The sequence below is a fragment of the Plodia interpunctella genome, chromosome 11, assembly GCF_027563975.2.
Source record: "Plodia interpunctella isolate USDA-ARS_2022_Savannah chromosome 11, ilPloInte3.2, whole genome shotgun sequence".
NCBI lineage: Eukaryota > Metazoa > Arthropoda > Insecta > Lepidoptera > Pyralidae > Plodia > Plodia interpunctella.
Window position 1 is genome coordinate 2,019,040 of NC_071304.1, and position 24,075 is coordinate 2,043,114.

The window sequence follows — 24,075 nt, forward strand, 5'->3', positions numbered from 1 at the left end:
TTTTTATTTGCAGTTGGTACAGTAACAGAGTCTAATGAACAAATTACAAAGTTAAGTTTGTTGTAAGATCATAGTCTGACCAGGAATTTTTCACATGGGAAATATTTTTGACAGGATTTTATAATTTAATAAGTTTTACCTTGTGAAAATGGGACTGGAAGCTGCACATCACACCTCTACTTAGTAATCAGTTTTTCTTGAAAAATTATAAGAGTGTAGCACCAGTCCTTTTTTCACTAAAATTATAAGAAATATTACAATATATTAATTTGGATATTTTGTGTGAACTAGGCTTAAATTATTCAAAAAAAGGTAAAATTATTTCAAGCTTTCTATTATTTATTACTTAAATTACGTAAGTTACATAATTTTTATAAAACGCTTTTGTAATTAAAACTAAGTGGTTAAACTAGCCACAATTACGCGTTATCTGTGGCTAATTTAGCGTTCTATTGTTTAGCTAATAGCCTCATACTCACCCCCCCCCCCCCTTAACCTAGTACGGATGGAACTTAACAGTTGCATTAGACATGAACTTAACACTGGTTTAGTTTCACACTCGCACTTTATACTAATCATAATGCGAACGGGGCTTACTGAATACTAATTTTGTACATATCATGTATTACCTTACCGTCTTCTATTGCCAGTGTTTTCTGTTTTTGCTCTCGCGCCTGTTTGTTCAACAATAAAAATGAACTCTTGATGTCCTCTAACTGTGGCTTATATGATCTGTTGTTGTATAAACCCGCTGAAAACGAAATGAAACAACTTATGTTTTTGCTATTACAAGCGAGATGGAAGAAAGATTGAGTTTATTAAAATCCTTCGACTATGCCCTTCGTGCTTCTCATTTTTAGGAAGTCGGGAATCAAAATAGTCTGAGCATCCCTCATTCATTTTGCTATCATGCATTATGTACATACTTATGGCGGCTGGAACTTAGGTCTTTATTGCCGTTGTTCCAATACAAAATAATGGCGTACCTAAGTGCCGGGCGCTATAAGGTCCCTTTAGGTCCCTCCTCTAATAAAGAATTAGGTATCTCCCTATTTCTTTTTTAAATTCCACTGAGTCTCTCGGCTGTGACACCCGAACGCCGAGGTCATCTTGAAAAAATAAAATTTATTTCTTTGCAAATGCTGTTATTTTCTATCAGCTGTCAAAACTTTTCACCCCTTAATCGCCTCGTGGCAACCACAGGTGGCCAGCACTATTCTAGGATAGGAAGTAATAAGCCCACGATCAATCGCCTCGCAACCGCCATCTGTCGTAATGTCATACTCACAATGTGGTCTGCCAATCTGCATGGGCGATGTCTGTCTCTTACACAGCGGCTGCTTCAGCCTCTCGGTGACGATGTCGCGCACCGGCTCGAACTTCTTCGAGGGGTCCTTCGCGACTCCCCTGCGGTCCGGCGACTTCACCAGCTGAGACTTGGCGTTCATCACTGCTAACATAATGACCAGCAAGTATAGATGGGTTTACTGTATTTTTGACATAAGTTTAACGTGTCTGGGTTTACGGCCAATATCTTTTACTAGTAAAAAGTAGTTTTAATAATAGTGCCTACGCCCATTTTCTTCTCAAAATCAAGCACAACACCCAACCAGATAACGAGCTTGGTCCGGGCTGTTTGGGGAAATACGAGACATAAAGTGATATCTGAAAGGGAGTTACATACGACTAGACCGACCCGCACACTAGAGTCACCAATATATTTTTAACATTTACTTTTAAATTAAAAAATACCATATAATATTATGCTACTTTATAAAATTGATTTTATTACAACGTGTTGTACAGTGGCAACGGTATAGCTTAGTTTACTGTGGTATTTTTTTAGTTAAAGGAAATTGTTAAAAATGTGATGTGTGAAGAAAATGTTAGTCACCAAAATCCTTATCGTAAATTGTGACAGATTGAACAAGAGAAAGTCTAAAATTGAATGCATTTATATACATATCAATACCTAATTAAGTTGGAAGCAAGGGACATTTCGCTCGTTTCCTATCTATAGGTATATGGAGAAAATACAAAATTTTACTTAACGCCTTCACCGCGACACTTTCTATCAGTTGTCAAGCTCACAGCGCGGACGCGAAGCATAGTGAATCGATAAAAAATGCCTACAATAAATATGGATGTGCAACACTACAAGCAGGGGTTTTTGTTCGGATATATAGGTACGACGACGCTCACGAAATGGCCATGAAAATGTTTATCGGTCGGATTAATCCGACTGATAATTAATTCGCGGTGAAAGAGTTAAAACCTTTTTTTTTTTGTAATGGACAAACACGTATACGTACATAATTGCTCACCGTTGTAATTTACATGATCCACGTCGTGTCTTGACGGACTTCTCGGATAAGGTCTCAATGCTAAAAAAGAAAAAATAAATTACATAAAATTTTAATTTGATAAATTTTTTGTTTGGCGGAGATGGAAGTGGGCTACGGAGAGGGCCAGTTGATGAAGTTATAAACAGGTACCTACCTATTAATGCAGGTACAATTACCTACCTGAATTAATGTATATTTTTAGCTCGTATAAACTTTATCATAGCTACTTGTAGTGTCTATAAATACAATCTCAGCGCGTCTCAACGAGTCAACTAGAGATTCATTCTTTGCTCAGCGTATAAGCCTCGCAAGTTCTGAGTACATGGCCTCGTTGCGACGCGTGGTGTGCTGTTGCCTGTACCTGCGCTATTGGATGAAAAACTGACCTTTCGCAGACTCTGGCCTGTCTGCTATGGGGTTTTTCTTGTCGTATTTAATACTAGGATTAGTTAGCGACTGTCTCAATTTGTTGCCTGATGGTGTACATCTGGTTGCTGTGAAAAAAATAAGGGTTAGACCATTCAGTTACAAAGAAATTTACCTTGTCTCCGATATCGTATGATTAAACCGACATATATTTTCGTGTCCATTACGCGAGTGTCGTATATATCCGACCAAAAAAACACTGCTGCTAAGTGTTGCACATCCCTATTTGTTTTAGATTGTTAAAAACTTGAAAGTATACTTTAAGCTAAAGTCTCAATAATGTTTTGTCACTATCACACTTTACAAAATTTGGCATTGACAGAACGAGACAAAATATACTTTAGCTCAAAGTATATTTTATCTTATGAATAACAGGGTTATTTTCAATTTACTACGCTCCGCGCTGGGAGAACGACGACTGATTCAGCTTCAGCCAATTTATTGATGTGAGCGACTGTGGCGTCGCGTCTGCGAGACTTCCGACGCGGCGCGGTCTAATAGAAAATAGAAATATTACCTCTCAAGCTACAAAAGATTCCTTGAAAATATTAATTTTAAAGGAATCTTTTGTTGTGTAATGTATTATGAAAGCTTTTGCATGCATTCGCGGCTTCGGTAGGGCACGGTTGGTTCACCAACCCCAGTGCGCCGTGTATGACTCATGGTCTAGCTACTAGCCTAGATACTGGGGTTGTTGCAGACATGTATGGGAGCTGGTAATTTCGCCCAGGGCGCTGGCGCTGCTAAAACTGGCTCTGTTTCCATGTAATAAATAAATAACCAAGTAATCTGACGATGTATACTAACGTATTCTTGATTTACTTTCAGGCTTCTTATGAAAACCTGATGACTGGCTTGATTCCCTGGAACACGCTGTGAGAAAAGGGAATTCATTATTTTGTATGCCATTTTAAAATTTAGTCGGCAAAAAAAGTCAGTCTAATAGTTTGGCCAGCAAATAAAAATTTGGTTGGCATAACTTACTTTTGATTGACCTGTTGGATTCCGGCGTCCATGAGTAATTTTGCTTTGATTTGATAATTTCTTTCTCGTTATGCAAAGACGCTGTAAGGAAATCAAATATTTATATAAACATGGAAATATGGAATTAAGACGCCATCTGGGTACATTCGACAATACGTGTCATTCGCTAAAAGAAAATAGAATTGCGTTTTGGTAGAGTGATCCGCTTCGACGCTTTGCCGACTCAGAGCGAGAGATACTTGGACTTGGAAAAGCTGTGGTCTCTGCTCGAGCTCACTCGCACGCACTCTGTCACGTCCTCGCTTAGGTGACAGCTGAAAATCAGCGGTTGCTCTCCCCGGGCAACATTGAGCTGAGCTGTAGCCTGTTTGTGCGCCTGTACTGCACACTTACCGCATGTTACATTTGTAATCTTTAAAATTTTCTTAAGATTGTTATTGTATGTTGGTGTGAAACTGTAGTACGAATAAATGATTTATCTATCTATCTATCACTCTATTAAAATTATTTACCGTTCTAATACTAAAATTGGTGGGAACCTTTTTTTTTTTCAATATATAAATAGAAATAAAATTATTCATAGCATACAATTAATATACATCACAGAAAATGAGCATAATTTTAATATTACAAGTATGCTACAAAAGGGTAGGGTAACACTCAGCTTGTGCCGTGACGAGGAGCCATGACGCTGATTTTCAGTGACACCAAACAACATGGCACTACCAGAAAAGAATTTGCGAGATAAATCCGCCAAACATATACATGCATATAATAAATAAATATATTAAGACAAATCACTCATATTGAGCTAGCCTCAAAGTAAGTTCGAGACTATGAGATACTAACTGGGAGCTATATTTTATAACAAATACATATATAGATAAACATCCAAGACCCGGGCCAATCAATATATAAAATCACACAGATTAAGCTAGCGATATGACCCAACCGGGGATCGCACCCGGGACCTCACGGCTCAGAGACAAGCACTTTACCACTGCGCCACCGAGGTCGTCAAGATGGGTGAACATAATAATGTTCATCCATCTTGACGACTTTTTGTTGTATTTTCCTCCCAGTCATTAATAAACGACTGGGAGGAAAATACAACAAAAATAAATAAACAACAACAACTTTAAAACACGAAAGACATGAAACAGCAATATGGAACAAAAAATAATCATCAGCCACATTGTTGTTGTCAACAGATGCATGACAGTGCGCAAAATACAGACCAAATACAGAGACTAAAGACTGGTATCTAGAGGGGGATTTATTTTTCTAATATATAAGGATTCCGTTTATTGTTACATACATTTTAACGTAGATCTAACTGGCGAGCGCACGGGCGGCGGGGCTGGTTTCATTTTGGCCATATCTTTGTTATTGAATAAAATCGCTGAAAGAAAAGCCTACGTTGTATATGACATTGCATTTAAGTATATACTTTAAGTACATTAAGTATATTTAAGTATATACTTCAATGCAAGACAAAAAACAACAAAAATAAATTCTATGTAGCAACTTCGATTAAATCTAAATTAAAATCCAATAAATATAGTACAGTATAGTAGAAGAGCTCGCGATAGCGTTTTTATTATATTTCATAAAGGCTCAAAGGCTAAAAGAACGATCAGCCTCGCTGCCTAAGTAACAATATTTTTCGAAAGAATATTCAAACTCGTGTCTTCCATTATCCGATGGTAATACAGTTACAACCCTTTTTAGCTTTAAGTCCGTACTTGTTGCAATTTGCTCTGTCCATAATACATAACATGTTTTCGTATGGGGGCAAAAAAACAATCAGCTGTTCCATACAAAATCAAATAGGTACATAACTTGAGGAAAATGTATGGATCACCAAATTATTTTTTTTGCGATTTCTGGTTTACTCCCATACGAACAATAGTTCAGTATTATTTATGGACTGAGCATGTATACAAAAAGTCCGCTTTGATCAAAAAGTCATATATACTTACATACTTTCTACTACATACACATACATACTTTCTATTCAGTTCATTCATTAAAATACTCTGCAAAAAAACATACTTACGTGTGGGTGTATACCTCATAATCTTCAATCTCTTATTGATATTAGTGACCAGTGGTTTCCCGTAAGCACTTTCCGCCATCTTACCTTTGTCGTAAGTTGACAATACTGAAATAAAGAACAACATTTTTAATTAATGACAAAAGGCCTACACTTCTACGAATCAAATCCATTCAAATACTTATTATAAATACGAAAGTCTGCCTGTCTGTTCCGTTTTTACGGCTAAACCGCAGGCTGGATTTATATCATACCAAATTTCACCAAATGTAGGTAAAGACCCCGCTCAAACGAGCCTCATGAGTTTCTATACCGTGCAATGTGACTTATGTATAGTAGTTTTCATAGACCATTACTTCCTCCCGGTGAAGGAAAACATCATGAGGAAACTTGCACACTGGTTGACAGTTTAAGATCACTAGTGTGTATGCGACTACTTGCCACTAGGTGTCGGCAGGTACTAGTTATAGGTAACCTTGATCGTGTAAACCAGGCTTTACCTGCGGAGTGGACAGAGTTCCTAGTACTAGCGGTTGGGGAGTTCCCCCGTGATCTGGCCACACTCGACACCACGACCATACGCTCCGAGTTGGTCGGCGACTTGTCACCTCTGAGTTTACATCCTGCGGAAGAACGTTACGTTGCGAGACAGCGACGTTAAAATATTTTCAAGGTAAAATTGAACTCAGTTAAGAAAATCAAGTTATCATGGCATTCCTAAAATCAATATTTGTCATTCATTTAGTCCATCGAGCCGCATATACACTTCCTCGCACTGTTCTTCCTCTTCCTCCTACCGTGATATGAGCAACCTCGCTGTGGCGGCGTTCAGTTGATTGCAGTACGACGCGGGGCACAGACGGTTACAATATATACAACGGTAATATACATCAGTAATGTGGTTGTAATGTCCAGTTATGTACGAGGATGGGCACGTAACCTTGCCGTATGCTACCTGTAGCATACGGAATAATAAGCATACGGCATAATTTTAGTACAGGTACTAAACTTAAAATTATCAATCTCGATTAAGAGTACTTTAACATCCCTAAAATCTCCATTTTCACGAAGAGCGTTTGGTCCTTCGAGCCGGATAACGGCAAAAATTTAAACTTACTGTTAAGCTTGGTTATAGAGGCAGAATCCGGCCTGGACCTCGGCCTCTGGTTAGAACTTGTTTCACTCAAGGTGCGGACTAAAACAAATATTTTAATTAGTCCCTAACTTCATAGTACTATCTTGCTGAGCACAATGTTAAAAACGTAAAGACTTGCGTACCTTTCCTTTTCATTACTATATTACAATGTATATAAGTGAGAAAGAGCGATATTTTGCACGTCAAATGTTCCCTTGTGTATTCAAGGATTATTTACCTATTGCGGCTAATATTTCAATGTACTCATTTAGCTTAGATAATTATCATTAATTATCATAATCATGTAAGCCGCTTGGCGCCGGAAAGAGGGCCCAGGAGAGTGACTACCTGGTCCGACGAACTGTCGGCCTTCGATAAGGATTCAACTGGCGAGGAATAGAAATTGTTGGAAACAAAGAGGAGAGGCTTTTGCCCAGCAGTGGGAAAAAAATCATTAACACCTATATACAAAACTCTTAGATACGTAGCTAACATACAACGCACGACGAAACAATTGAGCGTACAAAGCTGAACTGTATGAAAAGAGAGGAATTTTTTCGAAATTCCTATGGGAACAGGAAAAAGGGTATATTTACGCGCGTACGCAGTGTCGAGCTAAAATGTGTCTTCTTCTTGATAACCTTTTTCTACCCCAAGGATGTAGGGTGTAGGCCTCCTTAAGTTTATAACTATACAAGATTTATATGAAAATATAAAGGTCGGAATATTTTTTTCTCGGCATCGCGTATGTGTTTGATAGCTGACGGCGGTGACCGCTCTCTATCATCTGCCGTACGACTGTGTGCCTTACAAGTATAATAAAAAAAAACTTACCTGTTTCTCCAGCGTCGTAAGATTTGTTCGAACAAGTCTCTGATGACCTCACGCTGCGGCGGGCACCACCATCGCTGTGCAAAGAACCTAAATCAAGAATTTTTCATTTAACACCTGCTATTGTAACGCTTGTTTTTGTGAAAATATTTGGATAGATCATAAAGTTCCTTCTTTTGTTTTTTTGTGTGTGTTTGAAAGTCGTTTGTTGATAATCTATGGTCGTGCCGGTTGACAACGTCAACTTATGACACTATCTATACATTATTGCGATACAGTTCGCCAAACTTTGACGGATTCGATATACATTGTTGGTTTTTCATTGCGGTAAATAAAAGCTCTCGTACAAACTTCGCAATGTTCATTCATTCGCGTCAACATCTGTCTGCGTTCGACGATTGTGAGTAGCCGGTATAATGTTTCACATCATCATAGTGTGTAAAATATAGGTTGATCACTATGACAGCAAGATGAATCGTTAAATTCGAAATGGGAGCGACAGAGATAGATGTATTATTTTCATACAAACCATACAAAACCTGACTTTAAGCCGTGCTACGGAGATTGATGACATATTTATTGTTTGACCACTAAATTACCATTTGTAGAACCATTAAATTAAAGTAAACACATCTACTTACCACCTTGTTTTTCCATTTTGTTGCAAATCAACGTGGCCAAGCCCTAGAGGGCGACACTTTAGATAAATTAAATAAATTACTATTGGTTCATGTGTGTATGCGACTACTTGCCACTAGACACGGTAGGTTGTCGTAAATGTGATGTCAGATGCCTTTAGGTGACTTGAACAATCCTGACTCTCAATGAAGGCACTTTAAACCTGACACCATAAACCATGTAAAATATTTTTGTTAAGGATAGGTTCCGAGATTAGATTAGATAACTTGTTGAAGTGTAGTGATGATAGTCCCAGATTGAATAAGTTAGTATAAATAAATAAATAAATATATTAGGACAAATCACACAGATTGAGCTAGCCCCAAAGTTCGAGACTTGTTTTATGGGATACTAACTCAACGATACTATATTTTATAACAAATACATATATATAGATAAACATCCAAGACCCGGAACAATCAGAAAAAGATCATTTTCCGTCATGACCCGACCGGGGATCGAACCCGGGACCTCTCGGTTCAGAGGCAAGCACTTTACCACTGAGCCACTGAGGTCGTCAAAAAATATACAGATAAAACTTATTAATAATGTAGGAATAGTGTACTACCTACTCGTATATAAGTTTGTAACTTTCTAAATCAAAACAGGCAATTATAAATTTGTATCTCACTAATAAGTACATTGTATTTTCAACAATTCTTTAAAGTAATCATAGTACTCACTTGCTCTGGATCGTGTTGTGGACTGCTCAGAAACACTGGAGCTGCGCGGGCCCCTGACCAAACCGGCGATCGTCATTCCTTTCGCCTTTTGTCTTAGTCCTGCACAAGATTTTACCCTAATCTTCAGAAGATAAGGTTCATAATTATACGTCGGTGAAAATTTGTCAGACGTTCTTACAGACCATTTAGCTAAATGGTCTGTGGACGTTCTGTATTTTTTTTATTTACTGCTGGCTGGCGACGAAAAAGAGGCCACCACAAAACAAGATGGTCGGACGATTTAGATGCGACGGATAAGATCTGCTGGAGTTACGCAGTGGACAGAGATGAATGGCGAACTAGAAGAAAGGCCTTTTGCCCAGCAGTGGGACACCACGACTATTAAAAAAAACGGTTCATTCATGTTCGATCTACAGGAGCCTCTCAAGACATGTCCCCCTCAATGGGAATTACTCATTAGATACTTCCAATTCGGTTCTGGCAAGAATATATTTAGCACCAAATAGAGCGTTGTGGATTTGCCATCGACACGCAAAGAAGAAGAATATCTCTATTAAAATACATAATATCCTATAACCTAATATAAATGCGAAAGAAAGTTTGTTACCTCTTCACGCTATATCAACTCAACCTATCTTCTTGAAATTTCGCATACATTCAGTTTGAAATATAGAGAAGGACATAGGGTACCTTTCATTGCGGAAAAATAAGTAACTGTTCCCGTGGGAAAATTACGCGGGCGAAGCCGCGGACAAAAGCTAGTATCAAATATATACAGGTCGGCGTTTGTTCTTCACTGTCTTTGTATTTTTTACCCTACAAATAGCACTTACTTGAACAAAATTTGACACCAACCTCTCTCATCTCCGCATGTTGTCGGTTTAGTTCTGGGCTGTGACGCCGCAAAGCCCGGGATCAACGTAATAAATATCCTTAAGATTTTGAAGATTCGGCTCTGATGTTGGGAACTTTTATACCTTGGCAATGCTATTACGATTAACGACTATCAAACAACGATTCGCGCGAAATTTTGATCTCTCTTCACGAATCCCCTATATAAAGCAATAAAAATCTTTAGGCATTTGTGAAACAAGCCGTAATTGAAATGTAATTTATGTAAACCACATGAAACAATAAACAAAAGAGTGATAGAACTAACTCGATGACTGACTTTCTCGATAGTTGGCGGACGGACTGTGTGTCGGGGTCGAATCTCGGCACCGCGACGAGTTGCTGCGGCCGCGGAAGCTTCTGTGCGAACCTGAATGGGGGAAACTTAATTTCACTCCAAACATATATCATTGTAAAAAAATGTAAGTAAGTAAAAACACTTTATTGCACCAAGTAAGATTTAGACAAAAACTTATATTTAAACAAAAATGTAGTATAACGTCACTATCCCTTACGGGGTAGACAGAGTCAAAAGTTGCGAAGCTAAGGCCACCCGTTCAAGTGTATTGATGGAATTGAGATTGAATAGTGACAGGTTGCTAGCCCATCGCCATTGAGAAGAATCTCCAGTTTAATGCCCATTCCCTTGATTTACTTTTAGGTACAATCTGTGCGGAAGGAGAAGCAGTTGACGTATGTTTTTATATTGTGCGGCTTGCAAGAAAATTGTATAGTTATAATTATACATAAAACTCGGGAGGATGCTTTCGATCGACGGTAATCTTCGCCCAGCAGTGGACCAATTTAAAAATAAAATACATTTATTCATCATTCATTGCTATGGATATAGGGTGTCATTATCTTTAGTTAAATATATGTGGTCGTCCAAATCAAAAGGGACCTTATGGCGGCTGGCACTTAGGTCTTTATTGTCGTTGTTCCAATACAAAACAACGGCAATAATGGCGTAAGTGCCGGGCGCCATAAGGTCCCTTTTTATTTGGACGACCGCATACACACTAACATAGAATAAGTTGTACTAACACAATGGATTGTGGTTATCTGAATAAATAATTTTTCAATTTCAATTATTTCGCTCACCTTCAGTAAGTACCTAATTTTCTTTCACTCTAACGTTGTACATATGTATAGTAGTTTTCATCGACCACCACTTGCTTCCGGCGAAGGATAACATCGTGAGGAAACCTGCACACTTATTATTAACTTGTGTGTGAAATGGAGAAGGCAATGTCAAACCACTCCATCAATAATGCCAAGAAATTTGTTATGTGTGTTTCATTCCACGTAATGACCACGACCCTCAGGCATGAGGAATATGACTATTAATATGAAGAGATAAAAAAACTCGTACAACAAACGTTGTTTACGTATGGAGCCACCTATATCAATCCTACACAGTTGCTGTTGTTTTAAAATTATATGACTCTGTACATCGTGTTAATTTTTGTTGTTGTGTGTCGCCCACACACAAGATGTGTGTGGACAAAGTGTTATTGAAAATAAAATAAAAAAATAAAACTACAATGAAGGACACTACAACTAAATAATGAAACAACGATGCAACTTTACATACTTTATTATTTAACCACAGTCTAACAGTATACTGAGCTTACAGTATGCAGTCTAATACTATATTTACAAGCTGACCAACATATCACATTTATTTATGCTATAACTTTTTATTGAGAGACTAGTGTTTGAAACAGTTGAGCGTGGATTGAAAAAGTGAAGACAGTAATTATGTCTGTTGAATGCTGAATGTTAAAATTGATGATAGAAACTGAAAAAATATTATTATAATAACTAAATCTATAATTTGTTAACAAAGTCATTAATTAATATATAAAACAATTTACGTCCAACATGAGTATATCGAGCATGATAAAAAATATACAAATAATCAAATCGACCGGGCATTGTTGATAACGTCGCCTATGTATGTAATGTATGAATGCTTACTGATTAATTTATATATGTCTGTATGACGAGCCGAAAACCCTGAACGTAGAAATTTGAAATGTTGTAATAGTTATTTACGCTCAGTAGAGCGTACACGATGCGCGTGCGCAATGAGAAATAAATTTTGGAAACGTCGAAATCGTTGAGAATAAATGTGGCATACAAAACTGCGCGAGTCTCGCCTCACTGTTCCAAACACAGTCTGAAAAAAATTACAAAAGCTTATAGTGTATGACAGGAAAATGAGAAATATTTTAAAGGCACACAAATATTCTACTTACCTATGTAAAAATAAAATATCTTTCTGTCAAGATAACAATTTCATTATGTAATATATCAATGTGAAAAACAGTTTTTAACAATTTTCGGAAAGCTTACAACAATATCTCATTTACGTATATATAGATAACGAGAGGTTAATTTGTAAACTAGGAATATTATCAGTATAAGTATAAATCTATGTCGGATTTAAATGCAATATTTTTGACTGCCAGAGTCTTAGTTTTATAAATCTTTTTGCGGTGGCCAAAAATTAGGAGCATTTTATCCAGAAAAAAACAAATCGACTGGCCTTTAATAAAATCGAAAACCCTATTTTTGATTGTAGTTATATAAAAATCATGTTCTATTGGTTATGCAGTGATTTAAATATTATGAACAAAAGAAAATATTACTAGCCAGTACAGCTGCACGATTAAACAAAAAAGAACTTAACACACGATAAAAAAAAAACGAACAAAATTTGAATCGTTCGAAAAAATAAAATAAAAAGTAAAACGAACCCATCGACGTTCAAATCTACGGCTAGCTACTCTGTCCTGCTACCGTACCGACGCTGTGGACAGCGGCGGCGTCCACCAACAGTTCCCTGTGGCGCGCGCGCTGCGCCGCCTTCGCTTCCATCTCCACGCAGTGCTCCGCGAACATGAGCAGCAGCGGCGCGTACATCAGCGGCAGGAGTTGCAGGTCGCTCATTGTTATCTGTGGAATCATTGATAAAAAGCTGCATTGACAGAAAAATAATTATTCACGACTGTCCGTGACGTTTACGTCGATTAGCACATTGTCGTTAGCTTTATTTCAAACGCCTTAGTGTGCTTACACCTAACAAATAAATATTTCAAAAATTAAACAAGCTGTTTTCTGGCTAATGAGAAAGTTTGTTTCAGAAAAAGACAGCCAAAATCTTATTCAGACGAAAAAGGATTGTGTCATTCGGGTCTTCGCGTACATAATTTAGGATGTTAAGGCTGTTTTACACAAAGCGAGCGAATACTTATTCTATCTATCGCCACTAACTCTAACCTAACCAACCATTAGTCTCATCAGCTGGCCATAACGTGATAAGTCAGTACTGTGTACTGCATATTCAAGTTACGTCCCATTTCCGTGGCCTGGGACATGGTGGAATACAAAATATCACCAAACACGTGACGTTCAACCAAACGCGCCAGATGTGCACAAAAAAATGCGTTATATTGTTCATACATTTTACGATTTGTCGACACTACAGTTTTCCGTTGTCAAGAATCAGAAGTACCAAACCAACCTGCATGTTGTCAAAAGCGATGCCAACGTTTCTGTTGTCGCTGAGTATGTTCGCGTTCAGCCTCGGCAGCCTGGCGTATCTCTGGCTGAAGTGGGTCAGCACGGTGTACTGCGCCCTCATGCTGCGCCCCATGTCTATGGCCTGGGACGTGGTGGAATGCATTTTGGTGCGAGCCTCGTCTGCCAGCTCGTCCTCCATGGTCGCCTCGTGAATGAGGAGCGTCGATTTTTCACCTGTCGATTTGTTTTTGCTTTAAACTAAACAAGTGCAAAATGAAAATATATAATATAATTAAATAAAAATTAACAAATGAATATCCTTGTAAACAAAATAAAATATAATAATAAAAAAATAAAAATAAAAAAACTAATAATCAATGAAAAAGTAATTTGAAACAATATGTTGTAATTATGGAACAATCAGCCCCTCTTCGATTGCTGCGCCCCTTAGGGTCCTTAATTGTCTCTATTATATACAAGAAAGCTCTGTTACATACATTAAGGATGCAAATAAAGAATTGAGTATTGAAGATGTACATGATGACTGAATATCTCGTCGTTTCAACGGAACACGACTGATTAATGGGGCATGACTCTGGATAAAGAAATATTAATTTGAAAATTTAGTTCTAAATTTGTATGTGTATTTCTTTCTATTCTCAATAAAGAATATTTCTATTTTATTGCAAAAACCTCACCAATCTTGACCAGCTCCTGGCACGGTATAGTGTCTCCCGAGTACGTGATCTTGTTGTCCTGGTCCACGTCGATGGCCACCCCGAACGCGTTAGGGCAGTGGGACACCAAGCACGTCCTGATTCTCTCCACGCCGATGCTCGCTATAGCCGCAGCCGTCATTTCTTCTTCGCTTTGTTGCGTGTGCAGCTTTGGGGGTAAATATGTGCTTTATTGTGTACAGTGAACACACATCAAGTTATCATGTATGAAACTCAAACTAATAGCGACGAGTTTGCAATGAGTTTTGGTAAGTTGATGTGCTGTCGACTGTAGACATTAATTAAAATACTACATGTAGATTAGTAAGTGACACTTGCATGCTGTTAGCAACGGCTAAATAGGCTTGTTCTAAACCATTATGTGGATATTGTATCACCTACACTATTTAAGCAAATAAGATGATTTGATTTAGACTAGCTGCGCCCCAAAGTGTGTGCCATTCCAATTTACATTATACATTATACAAATGTCATCGAAATCCGTTCAGTAGATTTAGTACTGGTAATTGAGTAACAATCATTCTGACATATACAAGAAACAACAACAAATATTAGTTTTTATATTACGGTTCCGCAGCTCAAAAGGAAAAAAAAAACTCTTTGTCCGTCTGTCAAGTCCTATTTTAATTACAATGGCATTCTATTTTTTTTTTAATCTTTAAGCAAACACAATATTTTTTTTATTTAAACACATTTTGGAAAAATTACGAAATTTTATAGATTCGGTCCTAAAACCACAACAAAACTTTTGAAATTTCAATAATAAAACATATTTATTTTATTATTAAAATTATTATAGCTGTTGATTTTCTTTGTGACACATAAAAAATAATTTTGCTAATGTTATTGTAATTTAGTTCTAAGTCCATTAATTTAATCGCTATCATATACTCACCAAGCTCTGATTCGGTATGAGGTTGAAATCGTGCCGGATCTTCTCAAACTGCAGGTCGTACATGTTCAGCCAAGACATGATCTGCCCCGGGGCCAGCAGGTGCACGGGCTCGTACGGCGAGTGGCACTCCTGTGTCGGATGGTCTTTGAACGCTTGCCTTCGCGCTTGGAGGACGCTTATAAGGCCTATAAAAATATGCAGTAATGAGTATCAAAAGTGGTGGTGGTGTAATGGTTAAGTCCCCCGTCTGTGGATCGAAAGGTCCCAGGTTCGAATCTTACTCGTGCCACATGAGTTTGTATACCAATCTGACTCATGTATAGAGTTTTCATAGACCATCACTTGCTTCCGGTGAAGGAAAAACATCGTGAGGAAACCTGCACACTGGTTGATTAGTAACTTGTGTGTGAAATGGAGAAGGCAATGGCAAACCACTCCATTAATAATGCCAAGAAAGTTGATCACACGTAACAACTTTCTTCCATTTCATTCTTTGTAATGACCACGACCCTCAGTCATGAGGAATACGACTATGAAGAAGAATTAGTATAAAAGTAGAGGCGTTTCCACCTGGCAGAAGGGGCTAACCCAAGAAATGCTGGCTTGATGTCGTCAAGAATTATATGCGTGACAATGGTCTGACAACTACGAATGTCAACCACCGCGCGAATTGGAGACGAAAAAGTACTCGGACTCCAACCCGGAACACATTCAGATGGAAGAGAAAGAGAAAAGGGGGACCAAAAGGTTATAATTCTTCTGAAAATCCTGCAATAAATAATAAATAACAGTCTCCTGAGGGTTATTGCAGGCTTGTTCCAGGGTCACTTGCTGGTAAGACTCCATATAAACCCTTTAAACTCAGCTTTAACTCGGCAACTAAGCACATATTTGTAAACATTTCATGAATGTATTTATTCCGAAATAAAATTGATTTGATATGAATAAGCAGTTCGTCTACATTCCACAGTCTGTCGGGAAAGTGAAGAAAAATATTTTTTGACGAGTCTAATTTTTTGCCATTGCAATATCAAATATAATGGGCAAGATTGGTCGATAAATACCCAGTGTTGCCAGCTAACAGGAGACAGCGCCCTCATTTAATTTACTTTCTCGACATACTGTATCTATCTATCTATCAATAACTTACCAATATGATGGTCGGCGTGTAGATGAGATATATAGATGGCGCGCACGGACCTCAGAAACGAGTTGACTCGCTTGGAGCCAAAGAACCGAACCAGCTGACCGAACGTGCCTTCTCCGCAGTCTAAGAGCATAGACCTATTTTCACTGAGAAACACATTTACGTTAAAATATTGACAAGTTTATTTGTCAGACCAATGTAAAAAACCCCGACTTTCAATATTCATTTCGCAAAATCTTTTGAACGGATGTTAAACATATCTAAAAACCGCAAATCGCATAAAAATTAACTATCAAATAAAAAACAACCGCATCCAAATCGGTTCACCCGTTAATGAGCTACGGTGCCACGTTCACAGACAGACACACTCTTTTTGCGTCGGGGGTTAAAAAAACAAGAGATTAAAACAACTCTCTGATAACTTACTGATATAACCATTGTTTGTATTTTATAAAAATCTGACAGATAAAACTAACTGCTAGATAAATTCGCCTGATGCGAATGGAATTCGCCAGTTAGTCCTATCCAACACTTGTGAAACACATGATTAAACGCTACGTGTTCGTTATAGACTATCATAAAGATGGCCTTTTGATACTCGGTCTCGTCTCTCTGCATGTATCAGATGCTTTCGACTTGATTCCGTATGGTGCCTGTAGGAGCCAATCCAAAGCACCATGGCCAACAGTTCACTAAACTTGGCGGTTAAGACGTAAATTGATGGTTTAGTATAATGGTAATAGATAGCTCAAGTAGGTGAACTATGCAATGTACGTTCACTCACGTCGGCATCTGTGAGTTTCGCGACAGTGCCTAATCCGTAAGCCAGGAAAGTTCTCACTACATAATTCCAAACAGCGCCATCTATTTCAAACTCGGAGACAACTTTTAGTAACATAAAAGCACTCACTCAATTTGCAGCACAATCCCACTGGTGTTCCTCGTCTTGCTGGGTATACAGGATCCGGTGCCCAAGAAGATGACCTTTGGAAACTCTGTCTCATCACTTTGCATGTATCTGATGCTGTCCACTTGCTTCCGTAGGGTGTCCAGGCTTGCAGTGAAGCCAGCGATGTCCATGGTCTCTTGGATGTACTCTTGGATGTGGAGCTTCGGTTCGGCCGATCTGAAAATTGGACTCGATCAGAGTACGAGATTTTTTACAATTAAATTACTGGCTTATAAGTATAAATGATATATAAATTTATATTTAAAAATGGTAAGCCCTTTTGGCATGTTAGGGACCAACACTGTTTGAATGAGTTTCTTTCGGCATTTCTTCTCAGCAGTGGTCGTTGTATGCTAGTAATTTGTAGCTTTGGTAAATATTGCTTAATTTAAAATATTACGTGAAAATTCCTTTTTCACGTCATATTATAAACTTCGAATTGATTTTGATTTTATAAGCAGATAAGATGGCTGCGTGAGATCCGTGAAAACGCTCGGAGTATCTATTCTACTAACTTTAAGCGAAAACTGCTTTTCAGTAGTAGCTCTTATAGCGTGTCAACAAGAACCATTATTGAGACACGACAACAACTTCTCGTTAGTAGAATCGACACCCAGATGAGAGAGAGTAGGATAGAAAACTCACCTGTCAATCTCCTTCTTAGGCCTCAAATGCAGCACACTCAGGGTCCGTCCCTCGTAGACCTCATACTTCTCATTGCTGTTCGGTTTCGACTGCGAGTCGCCCTTGCTGCCCTCTATATTGATTATATTCTGGAACTGCGCGAACGCAATCTAGAATCGTGTAATCATGATCTATCACCAGCGCCAGCTATTCATTCAAGCTATTAGTGAGGAGGGAACGGGGGTCTCATAAGATGTACCCTATGAGGGCATTTAGTGTACTTTTACCAGGTTATAATATACCCGTGTACAAAATTTCATCGAAATCAGTTTTTCGATATTGCATGATAACATACACACATCCAAATTTATATATTTATATCTCAGTAGGAAGAAAATAGGAGTTTATTTTATAGATGCTATTTATCGCGCCATGTTGCTATCTCTGTTTGGTCTTAAGGTTAACTGGTAGAGAATGCCATATGGCGTTATGGTTATGTCCACCATTTGTAAATAGCTTTTTTAATTGTGTGCAATAAAGAAATCTAATATACAAAATTCTCACGTTTTTGTTATCATACTCCTCCGGAACGCCCTGACCGGTTTTATTGAAATTTTGTATGTATATTAATTAGGTTATTTATTTTTTATACCCCTACATGATAGGTTGGTCCACCCGAGCGAAGCCGGTACGGGCCGAAGTACACAAATATTAAATCGAACTGAGTCAATCGAAGGAGAATCGAAGAAAAGTATTTCGAAGGAGAAGAAGAAAGAGTGGAAAGGACATGAATAAGCAAAGCAACAGCCATAGACAAGAAAACTAACCTTATTCTTGAGTTCTTCCAATGTTTTAATCTTCGCGGGACTCTCGGTGAGCAATGGCGAGGAGCTCCACACAGCCGGCACGCTGGCGTCGCGCAACAACGGGAATATGTCCGGGTCCAGCAGGTGGAGCTTGTGCTGCGTGCGGTGCACCGCTTCCGAGCCCAGACAGGAGTTCTGGCTGTTGAGCACTAGGTGCTTCGTGTCGGGGCCGAACATCGCTAGGAATTGCCGATACCTTTATCGGACGTGAAATATGTAAATTGGCGTCATTCTATTGGCGAACGGTTAGGTCTGATGATAAATAAATATACTAATAAAACAATAATTATACTATAACTAGCTGCTGGACTTCGGTCCATTGCATTACCGGGATGCGCTATTCCACAATTGAGTGATTGAGTCATTCATAATTTCTCCTCATTTATAATATTTAGAGCTTATTCCCATTGCTGATAAAGTGTCTGATCACTTATATGAAAAAATATAGTATTTTTTTTTATTTTAAGGAAAGGAAGACCGACAGCTGTTAAAATAACAATAGGTAAACACTTAAACATCAAAAAAGCCAATAACCTCACAAATAAAATTGAAGTACTATAAGTAACAAATAAGTTGATTTTTTTTTAAATTACGAGTACATTTACAAGTGTTAAGGGCTAGCTGGCCAATAACTTCAGGCACATTTATCTAGCAAATCTAGCAATTTGTCATATTACAATATATTTTATCAGAAAACGGTGAAATTAGATCTTAATAGGATCTAAAATATCTAATGGAAGTACTAACTTGGGGTCTTTGAAGACATGTGGGGGAGTGTAATGCACAACCAAAGCGGGTATCCTTTCGGGCGGATTGGTCTCAGCGAAGTGCGCCGAAAACTCCGTCTCCTTCAAGTAGCATAACTCCGGCACTTCCAGCACTGAGAACGGGAACATTGGTTATTAATACGCGCCACTAAATATGAGATCTGACGTGTGTCGTATGTTCAAATTCAAATTCAAATTCAAAATTCTTTATTCAATTTAGGATGATATACATCACTTATTGACGTCAAAAATTACTTAAACTAAGTCTACTGCCGGCTTCCAAAGCGCAGGTGAAGAAGAAGCGGCGCAACAAACTTCACCGCAGCCTTTTCTCCAAGGACGTCAATTAACAAATATAGGTCTTATACATATATTAAAAATTAGGAGGACGAATTTACATCATTATTAAAAATGTCAAAATTTGAATGAATAAATAAAATAAAAGTTGAATTTCCAATAAAATTATTGAAAATTGTCACACAAAATATATATATATTTATAAATAAAAAGCTAAATATACAACACGTACGTAATAATATCATAAACCAATTACATATTATGTTATGAGGATACTGCACCATGCTTGGGCCAAACATTATTGTCATCCACATAATCGGTGGTGGTGGGCTAAACGGCTTAAAAAATAACAGACTTAATAATCCTAATTTTTTTAAATTAGCTTTTCTTAACTACTTATCTGCTTAATAGCTTATTATTATTATTTCTTTGAAAAAAGTTTTTAAATGAAGAATCTTGTGGGCTAATAATAGTTTTAAACATAATACAATTTTCGTTGAGAAAAGTTGCTAACTTAATTGCAGCAGAATTTAATTTACTGCTACTTGTTATTTTTACATTTTGAATTTTTCACCGAAAATTTTTAATCGAATTAAAATTGCCCGAATGTTAAAATTTTAAGCGTAAGCAGTTAACGATAGTTGCTTAAATTGATTAACCAATTTTTGTACTTAAATTAAATAATAGTATTATGCTTATCGTTTAAACGCCCATCTCTACGCGAAAGTTTAAAAGTAGTTTTAGAAATGTTATTTACCAATGAACACGGGCCCCGGGTCGTCCGGAGTCTTGACGTCCTTGGACAGCACCAGCTTGCCGCTGGGCAGCACCACGTCGAACCCCGCCTTCAGCTGGCCCAGCATCGGGCCCGGCGGCACCCCCAGCTCCACGCACTTCGCCAGGTCTAAGGTGCCGAGACGTTTCTGCAATAAATACAACAGCATCTAATTCAAGTGAGGCTCTTATCGGTGGAGTTCCTTCCATTGTTCTCTCTTCATAAAGCTAATTGGTCCACTTTTTGATTCGACATGTCTTGACATCTTCCTGGGTCTCGTCTTCTGATGTCAAACGCAAAACCTCCTAAAGACTACTCGGGTACATCAAAACAAGCACTTTCATATAAAAAAAAAACAATGTAATTTGCGATTCTACACATCTTTAACTCTACGTAATAGCCAAGCAACACGAACCAGTCCACAGTAGCGTTATGTAGCGAAATCGAACATAGAGTTAACATTTTATGGAAAACTAAAAAAAGCAAATTTTTTGTATTTATCACGTTTAGACAAAAGTCGTAGAACAAAAGATGTTAGCCTCTATACATTTTGCGCCTTTTGAAGGTTATGCGTTAGATACAAGCAACCCTGTATAAATATTTTTAAAATATATATATTTTCTCTTTATTATATTAGTAAGTCACAATACCGTACTATATATATTGTTGTGTAGTACAGACGGGAGCAGATAAAACTACACTACTAAGTTCTATTAAAACTAACCCACAACTTACTATACTTATATAAAGTAGGCATTGTGTCGTATCACTGTCGTATCAAATGTTCATAATTTAATTATATAAATGACATTTATGAAACACACTTTTGTCATTAGAGTTGCATTCGAAGTGTTACAAAAAACTGTCCGGGCAGTAAACCATTGAGGAGTTCTATCATAGTAAAGAATTGTCATGGAAACTATCTCTCTCTCTCTCTCATCTCCGCATGTTCCTGGTTTCGTTCGGGGTTGTGACGCCGCAAAGCCCGGGGTCCGAATAAAAAAAAAGCCTGACAATGTTTATACATTGAAAATTTCAAATCTGTAGGATCAGCGGAAATAGGTGAAATTCGACATAGAATATTTGGTTACGGGCACCATAAGTAAAATTAAATAAAAGCATTGGAAAAAATCGATAATGTTGGAGTTTGTCTCGTATACCGAATGTTCCATAATTCTGCATAGTTGTCAAGTTTACTGTTTTACTGAACCCTTCAGTCAGCAGCATAATTACTTTGATTAAAACAAAACCAACACAATTTAATACCGTTTAGATAATACTGACCTTTAAAGTGCAAATATATGCAACGGTGCTTTTGTTGATACTGTGTTCTTTCTGTTTATCTTTCGTTTTCGTGGTGTCTGAAAAAAAGTCATGTTCACTGCTATTTCCGTCGCGTTTACATAGCCGACCAATCACAGTGTGAAACAAAACGAGGCAAAGCCGCAATGTGATTGGTTGGCTGCGTCAGGCTACGAAAACGCGGTCGAGATAAAATATCACACTAATACGAAACGGGTAACGTCGATTTTATATAAATTCTCAACTCTCACTCATGATAGAATCGTTAAATTTTTTCAAACTTTCATAAAACAACACAGACCAATTTGTATTTTTTTTTTAAAGTAGCATATGTTTGACCTTGGTTCTTTAGCTATATGTATTTAAAATTGGTATAGCGGTTAGACGCGGCATAACAGCTGCTGCTCATTCACTTACGCGGTGGACTCAGTCTAGCTAGGAATACGAGCAGGAATCTAGTTTAGCCTGAAAAGGCTTGTATTTCGCTTTTGTTTTATCAGAGGGGGTAAGCCGAGCTATGCCCAATCAAGCAATATTAATGTGTACATATTAATAATATGTGTAATATTAATGTAATGTGTACCTTTGTCATTTCGGGATTTCCCATGGTCCCTAGTTCTTCGGTATCCTGGTTTTGAATTAGCTTTGTAGTAATCGGTGTTATCGTTCATGAACTTGTCAAAATCCTTCATGTCCCTCACTTCTTTGCTTTTCTCTTCTAACCTTGGTTTTTTTGCTGTAGGTTTTAAAATTTCTGGGGTTCTGTTGGGTGAGAAAATATCATAAATTCCAAAGTAGTAATATTAAAAAATATATATATAATAGCAGTGACGAGTAACTGAATGAGCGCGGGGCCGATATCAGGGAGGTATCGGCTATAGTGTATATAGTATATTTAGTATAGCCTCTGAATTTTTAGATCATTCTTACTCATGCATGGCCCTGCTTCCAGTGAAGGAAATCTTCAAAAGATCATTTTATATGTGTCAGGCTCAATTTACAAATGTAAACTATTATTACCGTTAGATGGGATATAGGATGTTATGTACCATAACCTTTGTACATTGTTTTTTTCTTATACTCGCGTGTCGCGTCGCATTAAAGCCAGTGAGGCATTGAATCCCAGAGTCAGCTTAAGGAATAAACTTAAAATATTGAAGATTTCGCTGTGATTTTAAATTCAGCCGCCTGAGTGTGCGAACCCTTTTAGGGAATGCTACTATTACCCATCAGCTGGCAAGAAACGAAAACTTAACACTAAAGACTTGCCCTTAGTCGCCTCGTACGACACCCACGCTTAAGATAATAAGTGACGCCACTTTTTCATAACTTACAATATAACATATTTAACACTCATGACATTATCTTCGAAATCCGCTGTAGGACTGCATTCTGCCATCGTAACATCCATATCCTTCATGATGACAAACCGTTTTGTGGCCTGATATAATTCATCCTGAAAAATAAATAATGAACTTGAACCCTTCAGTGACTTGGTAACCTGAACCCGGGATAAACAGTCCTGGGGCCGAGGAGGGCTGACCCCAAATAAACTGATACAGTATGGAAGAAGAACAATCCTTTGGTGAGACATAAAAATGTTTATTCAGTGTATATGTAGGTCAAGGGTAAGATACAAGTAAAAACAATAGATAAGTGACAACACAACACTTAGAACACCTCCAGTAAGGCAACCAATAAAAAAAAACATGATGCTTTTAAAAAAAAACTAACCAATCATAGTATAGCATTGTGATGTGGGGACAATCACACATCAATGCAATTGGATCATTCCTTCTCAATGCAAAGTTTCAACAATCAATATAAAACTTCAAATCTGCACTAATACATAATTCTGTTTTCTTTTTTTTTTTGAGATATGGAATCCTAACAACTACTTACAAGTCCTTCAGGTCCATGTAAAGTCAACTTTGGCACCCCAACATCCTGCAAGGTCAGTGAGAGACCTGGCAGGCCTCCAATGTTAGTCCATGTTTTAGATGTGATGAAAATATGCTCCAAACGAGACAACTTCACTTTATGCTCGTGAGCTAGACGCTGTGTGCTTTCGCCACAGTTGAACAGATATCTGAAACCATTTTGAAATAAATGAACACACTAAACCATTGGGAGGTCTGTAATTGGAATAGATAGTTGAA

General features: G+C 37.7%; 1 protein-coding gene across 13 annotated transcripts in view; it reads right to left on the minus strand.

Annotated features, from left to right (window-relative positions):
* The window catches only part of RNaseZ (Ribonuclease Z), a 29,125-nt gene that overhangs the window by 795 nt on the left and 4,255 nt on the right, over positions 1-24,075 (minus strand). For 4 of the 13 annotated variants that reach the window (XM_064436218.1, XM_053751389.1, XM_053751397.2 and 1 more), the window contains exons 3-29: positions 23,819-24,005; positions 23,251-23,372; positions 22,500-22,678; positions 21,899-21,975; positions 20,597-20,762; positions 19,523-19,655; positions 18,737-18,971; positions 17,931-18,079; positions 17,247-17,462; positions 16,340-16,482; positions 15,190-15,374; positions 14,256-14,442; positions 13,559-13,791; positions 12,840-12,990; positions 10,298-10,399; positions 9,139-9,237; positions 7,781-7,867; positions 6,929-7,006; positions 6,312-6,434; positions 5,815-5,919; positions 5,074-5,157; positions 3,756-3,836; positions 3,579-3,644; positions 2,732-2,839; positions 2,313-2,384; positions 1,289-1,453; positions 635-751 (exon numbers count right to left, since the gene is read on the minus strand). In XM_064436218.1, coding sequence (XP_064292288.1) covers positions 635-751; positions 1,289-1,453; positions 2,313-2,384; positions 2,732-2,839; positions 3,579-3,644; positions 3,756-3,836; positions 5,074-5,157; positions 5,815-5,919; positions 6,312-6,434; positions 6,929-7,006; positions 7,781-7,867; positions 9,139-9,237; positions 10,298-10,399; positions 12,840-12,990; positions 13,559-13,791; positions 14,256-14,442; positions 15,190-15,374; positions 16,340-16,482; positions 17,247-17,462; positions 17,931-18,079; positions 18,737-18,971; positions 19,523-19,655; positions 20,597-20,762; positions 21,899-21,975; positions 22,500-22,678; positions 23,251-23,372; positions 23,819-24,005 — 3,650 coding nt within the window. Of the gene's footprint in view, positions 1-139; positions 237-629; positions 752-1,288; positions 1,454-2,312; positions 2,385-2,731; positions 2,840-3,578; positions 3,645-3,755; positions 3,837-5,073; positions 5,158-5,814; positions 5,920-6,311; positions 6,435-6,928; positions 7,007-7,780; positions 7,868-9,138; positions 9,238-10,297; positions 10,400-12,839; positions 12,991-13,558; positions 13,792-14,255; positions 14,443-15,189; positions 15,375-16,339; positions 16,483-17,246; positions 17,463-17,930; positions 18,080-18,736; positions 18,972-19,522; positions 19,656-20,596; positions 20,763-21,898; positions 21,976-22,499; positions 22,679-23,250; positions 23,373-23,818; positions 24,006-24,075 lie in introns of all 13 variants that reach the window. The other 9 variants (XR_008405088.1, XR_008405090.1, XR_008405089.1 and 6 more) reach the window with 9 other exon arrangements.